The sequence below is a fragment of the Gymnoscopelus microlampas genome, assembly GCF_963454915.1.
Source record: "Gymnoscopelus microlampas genome assembly, chromosome: 8".
Taxonomy (NCBI): domain Eukaryota; kingdom Metazoa; phylum Chordata; class Actinopteri; order Myctophiformes; family Myctophidae; genus Gymnoscopelus; species Gymnoscopelus microlampas.
The window spans coordinates 26767302-26788399 of NC_139945.1; the positions used below are offsets into that span (position 1 = coordinate 26767302).

Below are 21098 nucleotides of genomic sequence, written 5' to 3' on the forward strand. Positions count from 1 at the left end.
AACCGCTGCCGGTTATCAAATTATTGGCTTAGGAATGCGACAAAAATAAAAAAATATCCATGAATTCAAGTCTCCATGGGGTGACTAATTGATAGAAAAAAGTAATTTTGAGGGTGAACTATCCCTTTAAGAGTATAACATTCTGTTCTGTCAGGGAAGATTCATGTCCTTGTCAGATCATACATCCAACACGACTGTTGTAAATATAATATGATAACGTACTGCACAGCATTACTGAAAGCCAAATGATAAGACAATGAGGCATAGGAATATACAATATGTTTGATTTTTATTTTATTGTTATTTACGATGCACATTACGGAGACTGGAGAAATCAACATTTCAGTTTTCACATCAATGTAAATGAGCCAGAGTTAGAAAAGAGATCATTTTCATCTGTAGGCCTAGTCCCTGAGCAGGTTGTTAAAATTGGTGATCTATTATTATCATGGATTCATGTGTATTTTCAGTCAGCACTTAAACCCTCAATACTTGCCTCACTCAGTAAATACTCAGTAAATTTGACTTTTGACTCTGTACTTGGTCTTCTCTTTTTTTTCCTCTACACCAAACCTCTTTGCCGAAAATAGCTGATGTACTAGCTCACAACACTTTGCAGTGCTGTGTAAAAAAAAGATCCTCTCACACAAAGATTTGGCGGTCGCCCTGTAGTAACTCTGAAGACCCCCTAGGTGTCCCGGACCCTCTGCTGGAGACCCATGCTATACGTCCTATAGGAAATTCATCACATCACTTTCAACATGCCGTCATTTTACTTTGCTTGTCATTATAGGTGCTTCTTTTTTTTGTTTGTTAAAAAATTGTCAATTTACAACCTCACAACGCATCGCGATGTGGCACTTTGTGAGCTTGTAGATCTGCTATTTTCTGGGCCAAAGTGATTAATGCATTGGAATATTTGGAACACATTTGGAAGTAATTCTGTAAATGAAACCCTTCAAAATGGACCATTTTGAGTTATCTTTATTTATCAGAATTGGTCTTTAACAAGATGCAAATGACATGTGAGCATATTAGAATTTAAGTTATTTATCTGTTAATCTGCAGGTCCTGTATTTATTATTATTATGATAAATATACTCAAATTTGAAGGCCAAATTAATCCATTTCTTGTTGTAGTGTGTTCAGGTGTAGCTGACAGCTATATCATAGTGACTGGGTGTTCTATTTGGCTTCATGGGCAGTTGAGTTTCTATTTTTGAAAAAGGAGAGCAAAGAAGGCAATCTCCTGATTCTTGATGTAATTTCCCCCTACTTACTTAATTATTCTTTACACATTATAATTACAGTTGAATGCTATGGTGTGATGCGATCATGCAAGAGTGCGTGTTATTGTAGGCTCGCTCCAAAAACCTATCTCGCATCTCTGAGGCTTTTTCAGTGAAATCTTCAGTAGAATGACTAACTCGTCTTAGTCTATAAAATTGGCTCTTGGGAAGGCCCCTTTTTAGTGGTGTAGGGTGAAAACTCGTGGCCAAAAGGAGTGTGTTTCTATCAGTCTCCTTCCTGTATAGTGTAGTGAATAGATCTCCATTGCCTTTCATGACCCACATATCTAGAAAATGTACTTTCTCTGTGCTGTGGTCCATTGTAAATTGTAAATTACAGTCAAAACTATTCAACAGTCTCAAAGTTCATATAGTTCATCCACCCTGGTAAATACAAAAGACATCATCAATGTACCGGTACCATTTTAAAATTCTATTCAAATGGCTGTTGATATCCGGGTTGGAAACAAAAGTGTGCTCAAAATATCCCATATATAGATTAGCATAGTTAGGGGCGCAAATGGAGCCCATGCTGGTGCCTGAAACCTGAAGATAAAACTCATTGTTAAACTTGAAATAGTTATGTTTCATGACGAGGCCATGACGAGGTCATTTAGACCATACCACACCAAATCATGTATAACAATAAGAATGTTCTTAGATTGCTGTCCCATAGCTAAAAATTGTAAAACCCATGTAGTGAACCACTGTCCCAGACTGAAGCAGGATAGATTACATCCTCAGAGTGTGAGTGGTAGAAGGTGGACGACTCAGTGGTAGAAGACGTATGTCCTCTACCACTGTGTGTGTATGTATGCACAGTGGTAGAAGACATACTCCCCAGGAGTGTGTCTGGTAGAATGCGGATGGTGCAGCTTCCCTTGATGTGTCTGAAGCTGGAACAGTCAAAGTCCACCAGCAGAGTCTTCACTCCTTGCTTGTAGGGAAGGATGGTGAACTTGAAGCTCACCTGGCGATGTGGACCCAACTCATCTAATCTGCACATACAACACAACACATACATTTTCATAAATGGAGATACGCACACACACATGCATGCATGCACGCACACACACACTCTCACACACAGACTTACACACACACGCACGCACGCACGCACACACACACACTCACACAGACTCACTCACACACACACACACACACACACACACACACACACACACACACACACACACACACACACACACACACACACACACACACACACACACTAACCTGGCCTTAATGGTGTCTTTGACCAGTCCACTGCCAGTGATAGTCAAAGAGCAGTTCCTCAGCTCCTCATCAAGTGGGTTTTTAAACACAACCTCCACTGACAGCTCTCTGTGCTGCTGGCCCTGCTCTGGAACCTACAACACACACACACACACACACACACACACACACACACACACACACACACACACACAGGTTCAAGTGGTTAATGTAAAATAAAAGAATATCCTATCACTCAAAGATTCGGCGGCCTGTAGTTCCTGCAGCCTGTAGGACCCCCTAGGAGCCCCGGACCCCCTGTTGAAGACCCCTGCCTTACTGGATCAAACCAAAGGTTTTGAGTCACTGCGCATTGCAATACGTCCTGAATGCACACCCTACACCCCCGTAGCCACAAACATGCAGCAACATGCCAAACAACGCTCTTTCCCGCAAAAACAGTAGAATAAAACTGGAAGCACATCAACACTTTCTCCGCATTGAGAAATTCTGGATACATGAATATTCAAAAAACGGGCCTTGTGCCCCGCCCACCTATGCTGCACAAAACAAAGAGATGGTAATGAAGGTACAGTAGTGTCTTGCAGTGCAACATCTCGGCGCTGTCGGGTGGAAACCTTGTATGTCCAAAATCATAAATGTGTGAAAAGTTGAAATATGGAGATACGAGGTTTCTGCCTGACAGCAACAAGACTCTGTAGATCAGGTACCCAGGGGTCCTTGAGGGGCTTCCCCAGCCAAATGTGTTAATATAGAATAAAAATCAGTTGAACCACTCTAACCCCACTTTACATCAGATACAAGCTCACATCGCAGACAAAATTGAGAAAATGTGAACAATTTTGAATACTTTTGAAACATTTTAACATCACAAATCTCTAACGGGGGTCCCGGCACAATACATTTTCAGATGGGGGTCTGCGGCCAGATACATATTCATTTGGGGGTCCTTGGCATGAAAACATTTCAGAGCCACTGATGTAGGATTTAGGAACCTCATCCCAGAGCTACAGCAGCAGTAGTAGTAGTAGTAGTAGTAGTAGTAGTGGAATTAGTGGCAGAGGTGGACAGTAACTAAATACATTTATTTGATTACTGTACTTTTACCATACATTTTTGGATTTTTTTTTTTACAAGCTGATGAAAAACAATATTTTACTTTTGACTTCACTACATCTAGGAAGGGACTCTTGGGACCCAAACTTACAAAAACAATATTATGAATTAATCACTTAAGTCCTATCTCAAATATAGTGAAAATAGCTGATCTGCAAGGTCACAGATTTTCTATTTTCACTATTTTATTTCTGAAAATGTACTTCATAATTTGTACTTTTGAATGCTTGAGTATTTACTTTACTTAGTATATACTTTGTCCACCACTGATTAGTGGCAGTTTTAGTAGTAACTAATGTAGTACTAACAGTAATAGAGATAGGAGGGGTTTCCAGTGTGATGTCTGCCTCTGTCAGGTAGATGGCATCTGGCTCTTCTTTGTCTGTGGCCGTGACTGACACCTTCACACTGTTCAGCATGTGTCCCCTGTACGCTGAGGCTCGAACCAGGATGGGGATGGACATGTCTATAGAGAGAGAGAGAGAGAGAGAGCGAGACAAACGTTCTTACAGTTCATTATTTAGCTCTGAACTGGGAAAGCTGACGTGTCCATAAATCCCCAGTAATCCGTTTAGCTGAATGCAGCACAATGTGTCAGAAAAACTAAATGATTTCAAGTGTGCCAAATAACTTCCTAATGCACAATAATTAGCAAGTTTGCATAATTCCCTATATGGTCACATTCCCTGTGGTGTTATATATGTCCTTTGGACCCCTGGTGGTCCGGGGACCACCAGGGGTCCAAATGGACAGTTACGAGTCTATAACTCTGACAGTGTATAAAAGTACTGTAAGTAAGTGGGTCGGAGAGGCTTATTGACGGTATCAGCCGGGAGTCTATCCACTTTTCACAATACGCGTTAGACCCCTGGGAGACGGATTGCTGAGTTGGAGTGCAACACCTACCATCAGCTCCCAGTACTTACCGCACGACTTGCCGCACCCAAGCCGCGCTACGCATACGCTGAGGTGGCGGTGCCCGTCGAACCAAGGTCGAATGACCTTGTGGTCGAAAGGCGGGTGCTTTACCGTCGGAGCTACCCGGACACTGAAGTACTTGAGTTAAATTAACAATGAGGATTTTACAGTGAGTGTAGATTAGGATTGGAGAGGAAAAAGATCTGCACACCGTGTTAATGCTCCCAACATTTTTATATTAATAAAGCGGCTCTGCAGCCTTCGTCAGGTTAGCTGACGAAGGCCGCAGAGGCCGAAACGTTGTTTGTTTTGGCGTTTTGGCACTTTAAAATATTTTGGGAGCATTAAGATGGTGTGCAGATCTTTTTCCTCTCTCCAGCATGTGATCCTTCACCCGTCTAAATATATGTTTGGATGTGCATGCACACCTTGGACTGCAGTGTAGATTAGGATCACAGAGATACAAAATGGTATCAAATGGAGGCCTTGTGCATATCAAACTGGGAATCCTTGAAATTAAAACTGCTGTTGAGAACAACTGCAGTTATGTTGCTTTAGCATTTAGGCCTGCAACAAGAAATAATTTTCTTAGTGATTAATTATCAATTACTTTTTTGATTCCATCGAATAATTGATCATATATATTGACAAATTAACTTAAAAAAATCTGAATAGATTTTTTTAATAATCGACATAGACTGAATTGAATAGTATTACTAAGCACTTCAGCTGTATTTTGCAGTTTGTTGCACCCATACTGTAAAAATGAATGGACAAAGTGACGCAATTGGTTTCTACAGACAGTAAATGAAGCCGATTTTTCTGCCATTTGAAATCCGCCATCTTTAATATATACAAAAAAGCAACCAGCAATAGGAACCGGAAATCAATCCCTAAATGAATGCTATTGATTGGGTAGCTTGTCAGTCAAGAGCGGGGGCGGGGAATGAATGCTATTGGTCGTGTAGCTTGTCAATCAAATCATCCTGCCCCTCCTAGAGCATACCCTACTTTATCGTCAATTTTTAAATAAATGGGACCATAATTTACCAAAATGCAAATCATGATGATTGAAAGATGACTTTAAACTAGCGACTGGAAGCATATAGTATATATGACAAAGTTTATTAAGGTAATAAAATCAAGTCTAGCATTGGAATTGGATTGCACTGGACATTTTACCAACCCAAACTACCCACGCTGCATGCAGCAGCATCCTCAGCCAATCAGAGGAGTGAATGAAGGTGGTTGCAAGAAATGATTGCGTGTGGACTGGGGCCTAGGCTCCGACCTGTGATACCTCCAGTGTTGATTTCGTCGACTAAAACTATGACGAAAAATGTTCGTCGACTACCTTTTTTCACTCACAAAAACTAAATAAAAACTAAGCTACGATGACTAAAACTAAAATATTATATATATAACTATATTGACAATTTCATCAACAAATAAAAAACAGACTAAAATGTTAGGGAGAGACGAGTGGAGAAGAGATCCAAAAGAACTAAAACACAAGTCATTTTATGCTTGGTTGTGCTCAGGTGTTGTGCTCTGAAAATAGAAGATCTACAAGCTCACGTTGTGAGCTTGTAGATTTAATATTTTCAGCATGCAATGTGTAAAGTGTAAAATCTAGCATTATGACACTATCAAGGCACTGCCAAAATACATTTTTGTCGACTAAATCAACTGTAGATTTAGTCGACTAAAATCTTATGATATTTAGTCGACTGAAACTAGACAAAAACTAAAACATTTCAGATGACTAAAATATGACAAAACAAAACTAAATCAAAACTTTTCTGTCAAAATCAACACTGGATACCTCTCTACTCAGCTGTTTGTTAGTGACCTGACCGTAGGGACAGACTAGTTTACCTCGTCCAGGCTGTAGAGTGACATCGTTCCGCTGGGTGCAGACGTTAGCAGAAGGTGCACCGTTGTGCCCCATGACCTGGGTACTGATGTTAACAGAGAAACGCCTGGCTGCCTGGTCCTTAATGCTCATCTGCAGCTTCAAACTGATGTCCTGACCGTTGATGGGCCTGGACACCTAGAATAATACAAAACCAATGTTATAAGAAGTAATCAGATCTTCTTTACTTTTCTAACCAAGTACCAATAGTACCAATACCACAATATAGAATACTCTCAAAATGTTACTAGCGTAAAAGAACAAAAGTATTGGCATCAAAATATACTTATAGAATGCCAAAGTAAAAGTACTCCCATTTCACAATCTTTTAATAAAAAAAAAAAACCAATTATAGCTGATCTACAAGCTCAAACAACACGCATTGTGAGCTTGTGCAGCCATCATACATCCATTGTCCTCAAGTAAGTAAGTACCTCCTCGATGTTCATTGAAATGACCTTGAGAGCATGGACACCATTTGTGGGTCGTCCCACTCTGGCGAGGGCGTGTTTAATGACACTTCTCTCCTCATCGGTACCTGTTAGGAGCAGAGGTGTCATTTCAGAAAAGAAAATAGGGGATGATACTGGAGTTTAAGTACTGGAGAACTTGCTTTTAAAAATACTGAAGTATTCAAAAGTATAAATTACAGAGTAATTTATTTTTTCTTTTTAATATCAATGCATTGCTGTATTGATATTCAGACATTTCCCCCCAAATCTTCAGAAATCTTAAAAGTATCATAAAATCTACAAGCCACAACGTGCTGCGATGAGACGCATTGTGAGCCTGTAGATGAGCAATTTTCACGAAAAGAAAGTACTTAAGTACAGCACTCAAGTAAATGTACTCCATTATCCACCACTGATGTATATGCATTTGGCTAGACATGCATGTGTGTGTCCTCATTTATATGCGCGCGTGCGTGCACATAATATATTCACCCTCTCTGTGTTTGTAGCTGTCTGTGATATCCATCCTCCTGTTGGAGCCCACAGACTTGGTGGAGATGTTTTGACCAACTCTCTTAGTGTCAGAAGACATTTTCTTCTTTGAACCATCGGCCATAACCTAGCAGTATACAAAAAAAAACACATAATTGTAATAATAATATTATGAATGATAATGATGATGATAATTGCAATAATAATAATAACATAAACGCAGCTACAAAACGCTTAACCACATGAACCCTAGCACATGAATCTGAAACATTCCGGAATCCATCTTCGGATTCATCATCTCGACGGCCGACATAGCCTCGAACAGGCCAAACAGTTTGTCATGAAGCAACTCGCCTACGGTTCAGTTCCTTACACGCCCCCGTGAAATTACGAGTGACGTCAACGCACTTGGCGTTATTCTTCATCTTCTCGGGGACAATGCCCAGTCTCCAGCCAGCATCATCATCATCATCATCATCCTCAACCCGACGACTTCATCACCATAATAGCTACCAGCCTGCTAATCGTTTAACCATTCAGCTAATAAAGCCCTTCTCGAAGGGCCTGAGAGATTAAAGTGCCCAAATCCTGGTTCCCTTTTAAAGTCGGTGAGAGTCAGCAGTAAATGGTTCAAGTTTGTCTGGATCAGTATTCCCTCCTCCTGTTTAGCTGTGGAAATAGTCATACAGGCTTGCAGTGATTGATGTTTGGTGCTAGTTCAATAGGTGTTGAAATCACATCCGGGTGTCTGGTCAGAACAGTATTACCGATGTTTGGGTGAAACCAAAGGACTGCCGAGTTCCGGGGATTCAGTATCAGACTGTTGCTATGTACGTATATGATTTCAGAGGCAGCTATCTGACTCCGGAGATTAATCTAGTGCTATTTGTCATACAAAGAAGTATATACAGTACAATTAGGGCTTAAGTGGTTAAGTGGTTGGTTGTAGATCATCTATTTTTGGCTCAAGTACAGTAGCTGATGTATACAGGGTCCAAACTGATGTTGATGTTGTATTTTCAAATTTAGCTGGGGACCCCCTATACCCCTAAAGGCCCCACTTTGAGGACCACTGATATAACTAATTCCCTGAACACAGTTCCTTTCCTGTCCAGCAGGTACTAACCAGCCAGTCAATGACGTCAGCGTTGACCTCAGCAAAGACAAACGGAACATCGTATTTCTGGTCGGTGTGTCCTTCACGGATCGCTGCGACTGGAGCCGGACCAAGGCAGAACACACCTGCAGAAGAGGAGAACAAACTCATGTTAGTCCATTCCACTGGTTCTCAAACGTTTTTATTTATTTCAAGGACCCCCAGTTGCTATGCCATAAAGGTTGATAACCACTGCTTGCAGAGACAAGTACCATTGCTCCTCTCCTGTGGGGTTGCGTCCAGAACCTGCCAGCCATCATAGCTTCCATCCTCCTTCAGGTCTGGCCGTCTCATCCAGGCCTCCACCCACACATGGAAATTCCTGCATGACACAAACAACAGTAAGGTAGAAAGGTTCGCGCTCTAAACTCAAGACTTACCAAAGTTAAAACCAGGTGCAAGAGGCCGGCAGTAAAGTCCATAAAATAACAGAAAATGCCGCATGGGCATAAAAGGGACAACGGCTGACAGATAAAGATCTCCATATATGGGCATAAAAGGGATACAGGTAGACAGACAGATACAGAGATCTCCATACTGTATATGGGCACAAAAGGGGACACGGGTAGACGGGTACAATGGGTACTCTGACACAACGCTGTCACTATGACTGTGCTCATGGTGCTCTAGATGTGAGGGTTGCATACCATAGCACATACAGTAAGTACATGCACGCAGCGTGCATGTACTTACTGTATGTGCTTGTGTGTGCTTGTACTGTACTTAATGTCATTTAATTAGGGTCATTGGGATGCGTTTAAATGTTTTTAATATAGACGAGAGAGTGCTACAGTACTGTTTATTTTCTCAGCGTGTTTTTAACTCTCAGTGTGTGTGTGTGTGCAGCACACTGAGTCCACACTGTGCTCTGTTGTTCCATTCACTCCTCTCTCTCTCTCTGGTCTATGCCATACGTCGACGCTCCAAAATAGAACCGAGCTCTGAAAGACATGTCGTCAACAGGTTTTGACATCCTCTTGATGTCTTCAGTGTAGCTGCATCCGTTGTAAACAATGGGTGCATTTGATGACGCGCGTATACAATTTAGGTATTTAGTAGACGCTCTTATCCAGACCGATTTACAATAAGCAAGGTAAAGACATACATCAAATGCAGAGCGACAGTGCAGCCTCAGTAAACTAGGATCAGGTTTCACTCACCAAATGGATTCCTTTTTGGGAAGCTGGACTCCATAGTCTGCGCTGAACACATCGATGGTCAGGCTACCGTCCATGTCGTGAGCTGACTTGAAGTTGGTGACAACACGGCATGGAATTCCCAAGCACCTCAAAACTGGAAAACACACACACACACACACACACACACACACACACACTTGAATCTTATATTAAATTGCCTTGTGGGTGGACGATGGACGGCGGATGTCACAAAAACTACTCAATTCACAATTATTTGATTAATCAAAGAAGTCATCGACTAAGAAAATAATCGATTGCTCCGGCCCTAAAGCATGACTTATTTAGTACTGAACAAGCGCTGAGCCCTGTTATTCCGAACTGATATTGATGTATTTTCTATTTACTAGTAAGAGCTGGAGAGACGGGGAGACCCCCGTTACTGAACAAACACTCTAATGATGATTATATCAGAATATAGAGCTATTCAACACTTTTTTATAGTGATAATAATTTATCTATAACGAAGCTCACAACAACGTGTCGCGATGCATGCATTGTGAGCTTCGTTGTGAGAACTATTTTTGTTCTCTGTTTTGTTTTCTTTAAAAGCCATTTCGCCATGGAGGTTTGCAGCCAGACCCTTATTTGGAGGTCTGTGTTCATGGAAAGGTTTGGGAACTCCTGCGTTAACCTAGAGCTCCATCCATGGTTATTATCTTACTTTCAAAAGTTATACCTTACAGGCCAGGGGGGTCTGTCTTTTGTAGGAATCGGATCCAACATTGAGGAACTGTCACATTTGGAACCGTTAACTTTTACGGAACCGGTTTAATACGCAGTCAGAGCTGGTATGTAGGAGACTCCGCAAGTCTACTACTGGAGACTCTGCCGGTCATCAAATTATTGGCTTAGGAATGCGACAAAACAAAGAACAGACGAACATTTTGTGAACATTAATGACAACCAGAACAGTAGCACTGGAGCTCACATTAACTTGGGTTCCTTACCTGTACACATCACCCCGGCGAACACAAAGCACTGCCCGTACTTCACCGCCTGACAGTCAGATTTGTGCCATTTTTGCAGGATTTCGACACTTCCGCTCCAAGAACTGGGCAAGACGCCGTCAGAATAATCACCCCAAGAGCCGGCCAGCACTCCTCTGTCATCATTATAGTTGATCTGCACGAATAATACACAATGGTAGAAGACGTACTCAGACGTTTTACTTAAGTAAAAGTAACTAACACAAATAGAAATATCCTGTTACGAGTAAAAGTACTGCATTCGAAATTTTACTTGAGTACAAAGGTATTGGCTTCAAAATATACTTGCATTATCAAAAATTAAAGTACTCATTTTGTAGAATAGCCTAATTCAGAATCATATTATTGGATATTAGTAATGCAATAATGTGTTCATTTTAATGTTGCAGCTGGTTAAGATGGGGCTGATTGTAATTACTTTATGGAGTAAAAAGTACATTATTTCCCTCTCAGATGTACTGGAGTATAAAGTCAGAAAATGTAAATATTAAAGTAAAGTAAAAGGTGCCTACCTGAAAACTGTACTCAATTACAGTACTTATGTATGTATGCTAATTTTCACCACTGACAATACATAAGATACGTCGACAGACAGGCAGGCCGTTTAGAAAAAATCTTATATATATATACATATATTTCCGAACTGTCCACAGCCCTCCTCTGAGACACAGGCAGAGTAGAGAAAATAATTGGTACCTTTTAATGAGCGTTAGTGAGGACTAATTATAATATAATAATAATGGACTTGATGAGACCAGTTGCAGAGAATGCGGACACACATGCACACTCACAGCCATTGTCATAACTACAGTAGGCTATGTGATTAATCGGAACTTAAAGTAAACTCTGTTAGTTACATGGATCCAAGTCGGAACGAAACCGATTAATTGATAATTACAATAAACGTGCTCTGAAAATGTACGGGCCCACCCATCTGACCACTTAACACGGCCATTCGGCTGCCATGTGGTCAATGGGTGGGCCACGAACACTTTCGAGACTTTCAAGTGAGCCCTGGTCCAGAAAAAGTTGAGAGCCACAGCCACTGGACTACAGGCTAATAGTGGCTACTATACAAATAAGCCTTGCCTTTACCTTTGCCTTTGCCTTAGCCTTACCATAGCACTGACCACTCTGCTGACATAGATGGGGTTACAGCGAGCGGCGGTGTCATCAGCTGAGTCTTTCCCGAACTTGGGGTTGACGTCCAACAACTTCAGACAAATGTCCACCATGTCTTCCTCAAACTGGACGGCGAGAGACACATAAAAATATTGAGTTTAATAAAGATTTGTTTTAGCCACATGAGTTTTTGAAATAAATCTTGATTATGACCCGGGGAAATAATGCCTAATGTTGGGCATGTTTGTTTATCACATGCCAATTGAATTCATTATTAATTAAAGACAACAGGGGTATGACATTTTATCAACACTTTAATGTCTGTCTGTCTGTCTGTCTGTCTGTCTGTCTGTCTGTCTGTCTGTCTGTCTGTCTGTCTGTCTGTCTGTCTGTCTGTCTGTCTGTCTGTCCGTCCGTCCGTCCGTCCGTCCGTCCGTCCGTCCGTCCGTCCGTCCGTCCGTCCGTCCGTCCGTCCGTCCGTCCGTCCGTCCGTCCGTCCGTCCGTCCGTCCATACCTGTCACTGGTGTAATCTAATGTAATGTTTACCTGTCCATAATCCCAGTCCAGAGCTACAATGTGACTGTGTGTTCCTCCGTAGGTGATTCCATGTTCGTTCATCACATATTCCTGTCTCTCAGCCTTCTCAGGAAGATGCACCAAATCATCTACACACAACACAATAAACATCCAGTCATTCTATACACAAAACAAGATAAGTGCAGATTCCCACTAGGCCAGGTTTACTACACAGCAATGTATACGTTATATAAAACCTTATAACCTTACAAACCTTCTAAAACCAACAGCAATTGTCACTGCACCACAGTGGATTTGAACACACAGCCTCAACAGTGGTGGGCAGGCACTTTACCACTGCACCACCCGAGTGCTCCTTCTTAATGTTCTTTAATGAGATCATTATGGATTTGTTAAAGTTCAAAGTTGTTTCCCTCCCTCCATTCGTACCTTTACACCAGGGGTTAAAGAGCACCACCAGCTTGCCCATGATGACTTTTGGTCCCTCGCTGGTTACAGAGAGTTCGTACTCCCCTATGGGAGCGTCAGCAGGGGGGGTCACATCCAAGATCACGCGGCCTTGCTGAGGGGCGGAACCCTCGTGAAGCTCCACCTTCCATATCGCCTTATCGCCCTTCCTATGGAATCCCTTGAGGCCTTGGATACCAAACACAGCCTGCGTACCGAGCTCCTTTGAGGGCTTGGGACCTACAATTTACAATACAAGTTGACAATTTACAATATAGGCTCTATGCATAGCAGCATATTGGAAAGAAATTGGTGATGATTCTAATGAATGTTCTGTTCCATTCTGGTCAAACAGAGTCAGGGTGCTGATATTGTGTATGTTGGCTCACATGGTCTGCTACACCAGTGGGTCTAAAATGGGGTCGAGGGACCCACATGGTTCCTTGAGCGGGTTCCAAATGGTGCCTTATGGATGTGTAACGGGTCCATTTGGTTCCATTTGTACACTCTCAGAGTTATGTCCTCCTCACATACAAGGCTCTCAATGGACAGGCACCAGTATATCTCAAAGAACTCATCGAGCCCTATAAACCAGCCAGAACACCATTGCGTCCACAGTATGAAAAAATGCTTACGGCTCCAGGAAACCCCAAAAAAGCCAGAACAGGAGGCAGAGCATTTAAGTTTCAGGCACCTCAGCTGTGGAACCTTCTCCCAGTCTCAGTCCGTGAAGCAGACACACTCTGTATATTTAAGACTAGATTAAAAACCTTTCTCTATGATAAAGCCTATAGCCGAAGTGTATAGACTCAGTCACCCTATATAGTCATCCTCTCTCCCCACCCCCTCCCCACCTCCCCCCCCTTTCTCCTCTCTCCTCTCGTCCTCCCTTTTGGTTGTGTAGATTTGTGTCCCATTGGTACAATCATAATTAACCCTGTACGGATTCACGCTCTAGTAAGGCCTGCCACTAATTCTACACCCGGGGACCCGCTCCCCGGAGTTTCTTTTATCTCCCACGTCGCAGGTCCATGGACTGTCACTACGGACCCCCAGCTGCGGCTCAAGACTGTGACTGCGGACCGGGCCTCTCCATGGAGCACGATCGTGGATTTCTACTACACTACACTATACCACTACACTATACTGTATATTATCTTAACATTATTATATTATACCATTATATACTGCATACACATTATTGCTGTACTATATTATATTATCATATACTATCTTACACTATTATATTTGCTACTATTGTTATTGTTACTACTTGTACTGTATCTGTTTCTGTCTCTCCTCTGTCTCTGTCTCTCCCTCTCTCTCACTTCTTTCCCCCAACACGGTCGAGGCAGAAGGCCGCCACCCTCGAGCCTAGGGTCTGCCTGACGTTTCTTCCAGTCAAGAGGGAGTTTTTCGTTGCCACTGTCGCAAAATTGCTTGCTCAGGGTGGGACTGTCGGGTCTTTGATTTGACACTTTAATGAAATTGAATTGAATTGAATTGAATGGGGGTCCTTGAAATTCAAATGTTTAAGAACCACTGTGCTACACTAAATGGAACAGAGCCTTCATTAGTATCATTGGTTACACCTGTGAAGGAAGTATGGAAGAGGCCCAATTTCTTTCTGCTGCTGTGCACAGAGCATATTGAGGCTTTTAACAGACACTCTTATCCAGAGTGACTAGGCAAGGTAAACAACACATAGCATACATCAAATGCAGAGAGACAGTGTCTCAGTAAACTATAGGATCACAGGAAAACTTCATGATCTCATTGGTGGAATGTGGTTAGAACCTGATGTTTATTCATACGGATATGCTGATGTAGTCACACATTATGTCTTTGTTTGACAGGAAGACATTAATATAGGACTTTTAGGGACTTTTAACATGAAAATACTATTTAAAAAAATATATTTTGGCATCTATTGTTAATTATGTCTCCATTATCACAGATATGCTCTTTAATACCATATTATACTGTGAAGAGTGATGACCCACATCGAACAAAGTCCAGTCCAATCTTTTCATTTAATGCCCCCCCCCCCCCCCCCTTTTTTCCCTCTACACCAAACCACTTCACCAAAAAGCAGATCCACAAGTGCACAAGGTGTGGCGGGTCATACGGTACCTGTATCAACGGTAAAGCGGAGCTGGTCGGAGTCAGGGTTATAAGGTTGCAGCAGGTCAACGGTCAAGACGAATGACTGGCCCCGCCTCACGATCAGCTGGTCAACTCTGATGTCACTGGTGTGGTGGGAGGAGTTATTGGTCTGACAGTGGAAGTCCACCTTCTTGTACATTGCACTACCTACAGTTCAAGAGTCATAATAGTGTGTTAATGAGCGTATTTGGCAGTTTGACATATAAAATGTTTGACACTGATGAAGCGTTTTCCGAGATTAGCTCCTGACTCACCCAGGACCAGGATGTTACAATGTTAATTTATCAAATACTCACACACACACACACACACACACACACACACACACACACACACACACACACACACACACACACACACACACACACACACACACACACACACACACACACACACACACACACACACACATACCTTGGGCACAAGAAGTTTAGAAACCACTGGGCTAGACTTATGAGCAGCCACGCCATAAAAAATAAACATTTACAGAGTGATGATAAGCATGAGAAAACATGTTTACAGAGTCTATTCTGCAAGGATTTTGACTTGTCCTTTGGATCTATCATCTACCATCTATCCATCTATCCATCTATCCATCTATCCATCTATCCATCTATCTATCCATCTATCTATCCATCTATCTATCCATCCATCCATCTATCCATCTATCCATCTATCATCCATCCATATCCACTGACTGTGTCCGTCTCTCCCATTGTCTCTCTCCCATTGTCTCTCTCATCCTCCACCATCTAAAGCAGCAGAAATACTGTATAAATCAATCAAGTTAAAGCTGCAATCCGTAATGTCCTGTCCTGACAAAGAGAGTACGCCTGGGATTCAAACCCAGGTCTCTCCTGCATTAGAGACCAAACATCTACCACCTGGCAGGAGGAGACCTCCGGGTTCATGTGCTTCAGACAGGGCTACTTGTCAACCAGTAGGTGCTATACCAGGGTCTACAGGGTCTCAATGGAAGAGTATGGAGACCACCTCCAACCACTGCACTTCGTATCGTTGTTGTTGGGCAGAAACCTTGTATCTCCAAATTTTTACTTTTTTCCTGTAAATCGATGCCCTACTTTGTCATACTACACTATAGTGTAACACAAAAGAAGCTAAAATAGCCAATCTACATGCTCAAAATGTGTCGCCATGCGACGCACTTTGATCTGCAAAAAAAGTTTTTATCTGAATCTTGAAAAGTAACAGTTTCGGACATGGAGGTTTCCACCTGACAGCAACGTTATACTGTATCAACATACTAATAATAATAACGCACTTTACATTTTTGCAAATAACAAAGTGCTACAGGGTTTAAAAACAAATGGCACAAAAATAATGCTATACAGATAAAATAACGGTTTATTAATTCAAATAAGTTCTGGATTGCAGCTTTAATGAAATTAAATAACCAATTAATAATAATAGAATACAGTTCTGTTTACTTACTCAAATCCGAGTATGCCATGTGTTGTCTTACAGAGGTAGAAGTCACAGGGAGCTGCATGTATCGTAACGTGTGTGTGTGTGTGTGTGTGTGTGTGTGTGTGTCTGTGTCTTGCTGTCATGCAGCAGTATAAATACCTTCCCAACCCGTCTCATTAGAATGTGATTCATGATAAAAATCTATGTGTGTTAAACCGGTCATGCTTTCTCTTTTCTTATCAATCAAATCAATCTGTCACTTAAAGCACCTTCAATGCAGGCACACAGGTTCTGAGGTGAAGACATGACTTAACCCCATGAACCCTAGCGTTCCCACTCTGGCCAGCCCTGGCCTGGGGTATTCCAGTCAACTTAGTATAGGGTTTTAAGTACTTAAACTATTGTGTGCTTCTAGAGTGCCCGGACGAGAACCACTGCTTTAGAGAGGACTCACCATCCATCCATCCATGACCATCGCCTCAGGCGATCAGCTCCAATCATACAGGTGCAACAGGCTTGCTGTTTGCTACCTGGCCTACTGCTCCAGAATGCCACTGCAGCCTAGCACCCAACCACACCCACTACCACAACTCACTGGTCTTCACCACTATTAAACTAACGTTGGACTTGAGCTTTATGACTTCATAAGACTTAATCCTCTCCTTAACCTTTAGTAATAAAATATGTTGCCATAAAAAGTGTACACAGCGAATGAAATCTGAATTTCCTGCTTTTCAATTAGCATTCCCTTTGTTAATTAGCACCTGCCAAAGGCTTGAGAAATGCAAATACGAGATGAATATTGTGGTTAGATTAGATTTACATTTGTAGCAAAGACTCAATGTGGTTAAAATGCACGACACAAGTGTGCAAAGTATACTATTTTTAGTTACTGAAACCATCACAAGGCCTAGTTTCCTCTTCAGTAGAAGGTATTGAAAAGTGTGCTCGGTAAGAGCTGAATAATTGTTCCCCATCTTGATGAAAATGCCTGTGATATACATGCCTGAGCACAGACATGTACATGTCCAGGAATGTACGGTACACTTAAGGGTCCTGGTTTGTGGGTTTGGAAATATGGCCTCCCTAAATTAACCCAGCACTGTTCAATTCAATTCAATTCAATCTTTATTTCAGACCCAGGAAGATCCATATTACAAGAATACAACACCACACAATAAAAACAGAAAAATAAAATAAAAATAATGCAAATAGCCCACCTGACAGAACTGCGTGTGGGGTCCGTTATGACAGCGATTATGTCATTTACTGACTCAGATGCTCTACACATAAACCTATACATAAGGTTACGTAGCACAGCAGTACAGGTGGGTACCCCAACACTAACAAACATCTGGCTTGCACTGGAGCTTCTTGGAGCTCTCAGCAGCAGCCTCATGCAGTCATTATAGGCCACTGTAAGTCGTCTGATGCTGCCTTGCCTGTAGCGACTCCAAAGGTGGGCAGTATACAGTGGTGTACAAAAGGATCTAAAGAGAGAGATCTTCACAGGTACTGAGCACATGCTAAATTTGCGACACAGCATGTTTGCTTGGGCATGCAGCTTACGCCGCTGCCAATAGATGTCCTTGTCATCTGATAGGTCATTGGAGATAATATGTCCCAAATAAGTAATCTCACTGCACACACTAAGGGCAGTGCCAGCCAGATAGAAGTCAGGAAAGCTAGATTGTCTGTCTTCCCTACTTCGGACAATCATGACCTTACTCTTTTTAGCGTTGTATTTTATATTAAAATCAAAACCATACTGTGAGCATATCCTCAGTAGCTGTTGTAGCCCAGCACTATATGGACTAAAGATGACCAAATCATCCACATACATCAGGTGATTAATTAACGAGTCACCAACTCTACACCCTGTCCCACATGCATTTAACATCAAATGATAAATCATTCATTTATTTTCATTCATTTGTGTAGCATTGTAGAAAGAAAACTGTATTCTAGATAGTGGTTATCAGACTTTTTCATGTTAAAGAAAATATCCCCACTGGCTTAAAGGACAGCCAATCTGTCAAATCTGTCGAATGGAAAATCTGTCGAATGCAAATCTGTAATCTGTCGAATGCAAATCTTGATGACTAGTAGGTCTGCCTCTTCTTAGACCAGCATGCTTTCAGCAAGCTGGTAAAAATGGGTTTTGCAAATATCGGCCACACACACACACACGCACACGCACACGCACACGCACACGCACACGCAGACACAGACACACACACACACACACACACACACACACACACACACACACACACACACACACACACACACACACACACACACACACACACACACACACACACACACACACACACACACACACACATGCTCATTACTGTGGTGTGGGTTTACCCTTTGCTTAATTTTCTAATCTATCTTTTTTTGAGTCTTCGATTATCACTCTGTGGAAATGTAATTAACAAATTGTATTGTCAAAACTACCATATTGTTAAACTGGCATGTTATGTCTCTGATACCGAAGTCACATCTATGGTCTGTTTGGTACTACTTACATCATTTCCATTCCTCTGACTCCAATTATTTTTTCTTACATCAAGATTCTTAAAATCTGTGTACAAGTCTCAAAGGAGACCAGAAAGCCTTAAAGGGTTAGTTCAGATTTTTTGAGTATTTTCTGTAGGAAATACTTACCATTAATGTAGTGCTTGCAAAGGTATTAATTGATTGCCCGAGTCCCGTGGTCAGAGTTATGGTCCGTTTCTGATAAATATGAATGTAGTTCCGGTAGATTAGTAGATTTGGTGGGGGCCGCTCATTAAAAATAAATACATTTAAAAAACTAGCGTCATTTGTATTGTTGACCTATTTCTACCATATAGAGCAAGTTTCGTTCAATTTCGACCCCTCTGTCACATGTTACTATTTTTCGTGTCATATATTTTGTGCGTGAGTAGGCTGCCGCGGCGCAGTGATTCTGGACACAAACATTAGTACCATGTGACAGAGGGGTCGAAATTGAACGAAACTTGCTCTATATGGTAGAAATAGGTCAACAATACAAATGACGTTAGTTTTTTTAATTTATTTATTTTTAATGAGCGGCCCCCACCAAATCTACTAATCTACCGGAACTACTTCATATTTATCAGAAACGGACCATAACTCTGACCTCGGGACTCGGGCAATCAATTAATACCTTTGCAACAACTACATTAATGGTAAGTATTTCCTACAGAAAATACTCAAAAAATCTGAACTAACCCTTTAAGTACATGCACCCCTCACCTCGTCTCGCTTTTGAACTTTTCCTTTGGCTCGTTGCTTCAAATAATCGAAAGTAGATTTGATACAACAAATACTAATATACCTTCTGGTTTGAGTATATTTTTATCCTTGTATTTTTTGATGTGCCAGCCATTTCTCAATCCTATAATGTATGGAATGAGAATGTCCAAAATCCGAAATATATGTAAAGGTTTTGGTGTGTTCTGAAAAGTAGGGTTCATTCCTATATGCATGTGTGTCTGACCTCTTAAAATACTTTACTTTAATCACTTCCTTTGAAATTGTACAAAATAATGGAACAATGGTTGAAAAAATATACATCGAGAACAGTAAAAGCGACAGCATACAAACCTATCTTGGGCCTTTGTGGAGAGAACAGGAGGGTGATGTGATGTTGTTTGTTTTACTGATGCCACTGGAGTAGATTAAAATAGTTATATTATTATTTCTTTGTTGGAACAAGGCTTCATGATATCCTCAGAAACAAGGTCTCTATAAAAAAAAGTGACATCTGTGGTGGTATGGGTCAAATATGACCCGGCAGAGAAGTGTGGCTCAATTCTCCCCAAATTGTCAATATTCAATGTTAACATGTCTGACTTTTTACCTTCTTTCCTGGTCAATTTTGACCTAGCTGTTGATATTATTGTTAATAATATTAAGTTAAAAAACTAAAACAAGGAATTTATTTTTGGAAGTGTGTTCTATTAGTCTATTATAGCCAGATAACATCATTATCCATTATCTTCATTATAGGAAATGTAATGAGTGAATTTTTACATTTTTACAATTGATCACTATATTGAAAGTGTGTGTGCCCAGTTTCACAGCGACCTGGCCAACGGTGGCGGAGATTAGCTGCTCACAGACAGAAGGACGGACGGACGGACGGACGGACGGACAGGGGGCAAAACATACGAGAGAGTATGGCCTTTCGGCATGGCAATACTCGTATATCAGGTATACAAAATACTCGGCCTTTCGGCCGAGTATTTTGGGCTGAGTTAAATCATGGATCCGCTAACACCAAAAGCGTCAGCAGGTTTATAACACAATGCTTAACCCATGAGATGAATTCTTCCCCAAGTCCAAATCTCTCCATAGTGTCGAAGCCATGTCGACCCTGCCGAAAGACTATTCTGCATCAAGCGACACCACAACCTTTGGAGTCTTGTAGCTGGACATGTTAAGAATGTTAAGAAGCCTCATATATATATATATATATATATATACTGTATATATTTTATCTCTATATGATTAGTGCCGTGATTGGTGACTATTTGCTCTTATGGTCCAACTGAACTCCCTGTTGACTCCCTGAATAAACAGCTGACCTGTTTAGTCGTATAAAGACATTTGTACCCTTGACCG

General features: G+C 41.4%; 1 protein-coding gene across 1 annotated transcript; it reads right to left on the reverse strand.

The window, feature by feature from the left end:
• Positions 1–1965: 1965 nt before the first annotated feature.
• LOC311050534 (protein-glutamine gamma-glutamyltransferase E-like) lies at positions 1966–16553 on the reverse strand (the record flags this gene model as incomplete). The annotated part of the gene is made up of 15 exons (XM_084064619.1): positions 16485–16553; positions 15000–15179; positions 12849–13106; positions 12429–12547; positions 11878–12006; positions 10721–10895; positions 9735–9867; positions 8787–8896; positions 8545–8660; positions 7419–7545; positions 6909–7012; positions 6438–6612; positions 3950–4107; positions 2526–2659; positions 1966–2287 (listed from the first exon to the last, which is right to left on the reverse strand). Exons 1-15 carry the CDS (start codon positions 16540–16542, stop codon positions 1966–1968), a joined length of 2298 nt encoding a protein of 765 aa, XP_083920745.1. The 5' UTR covers positions 16543–16553.
• Positions 16554–21098: the final 4545 nt, after the last annotated feature.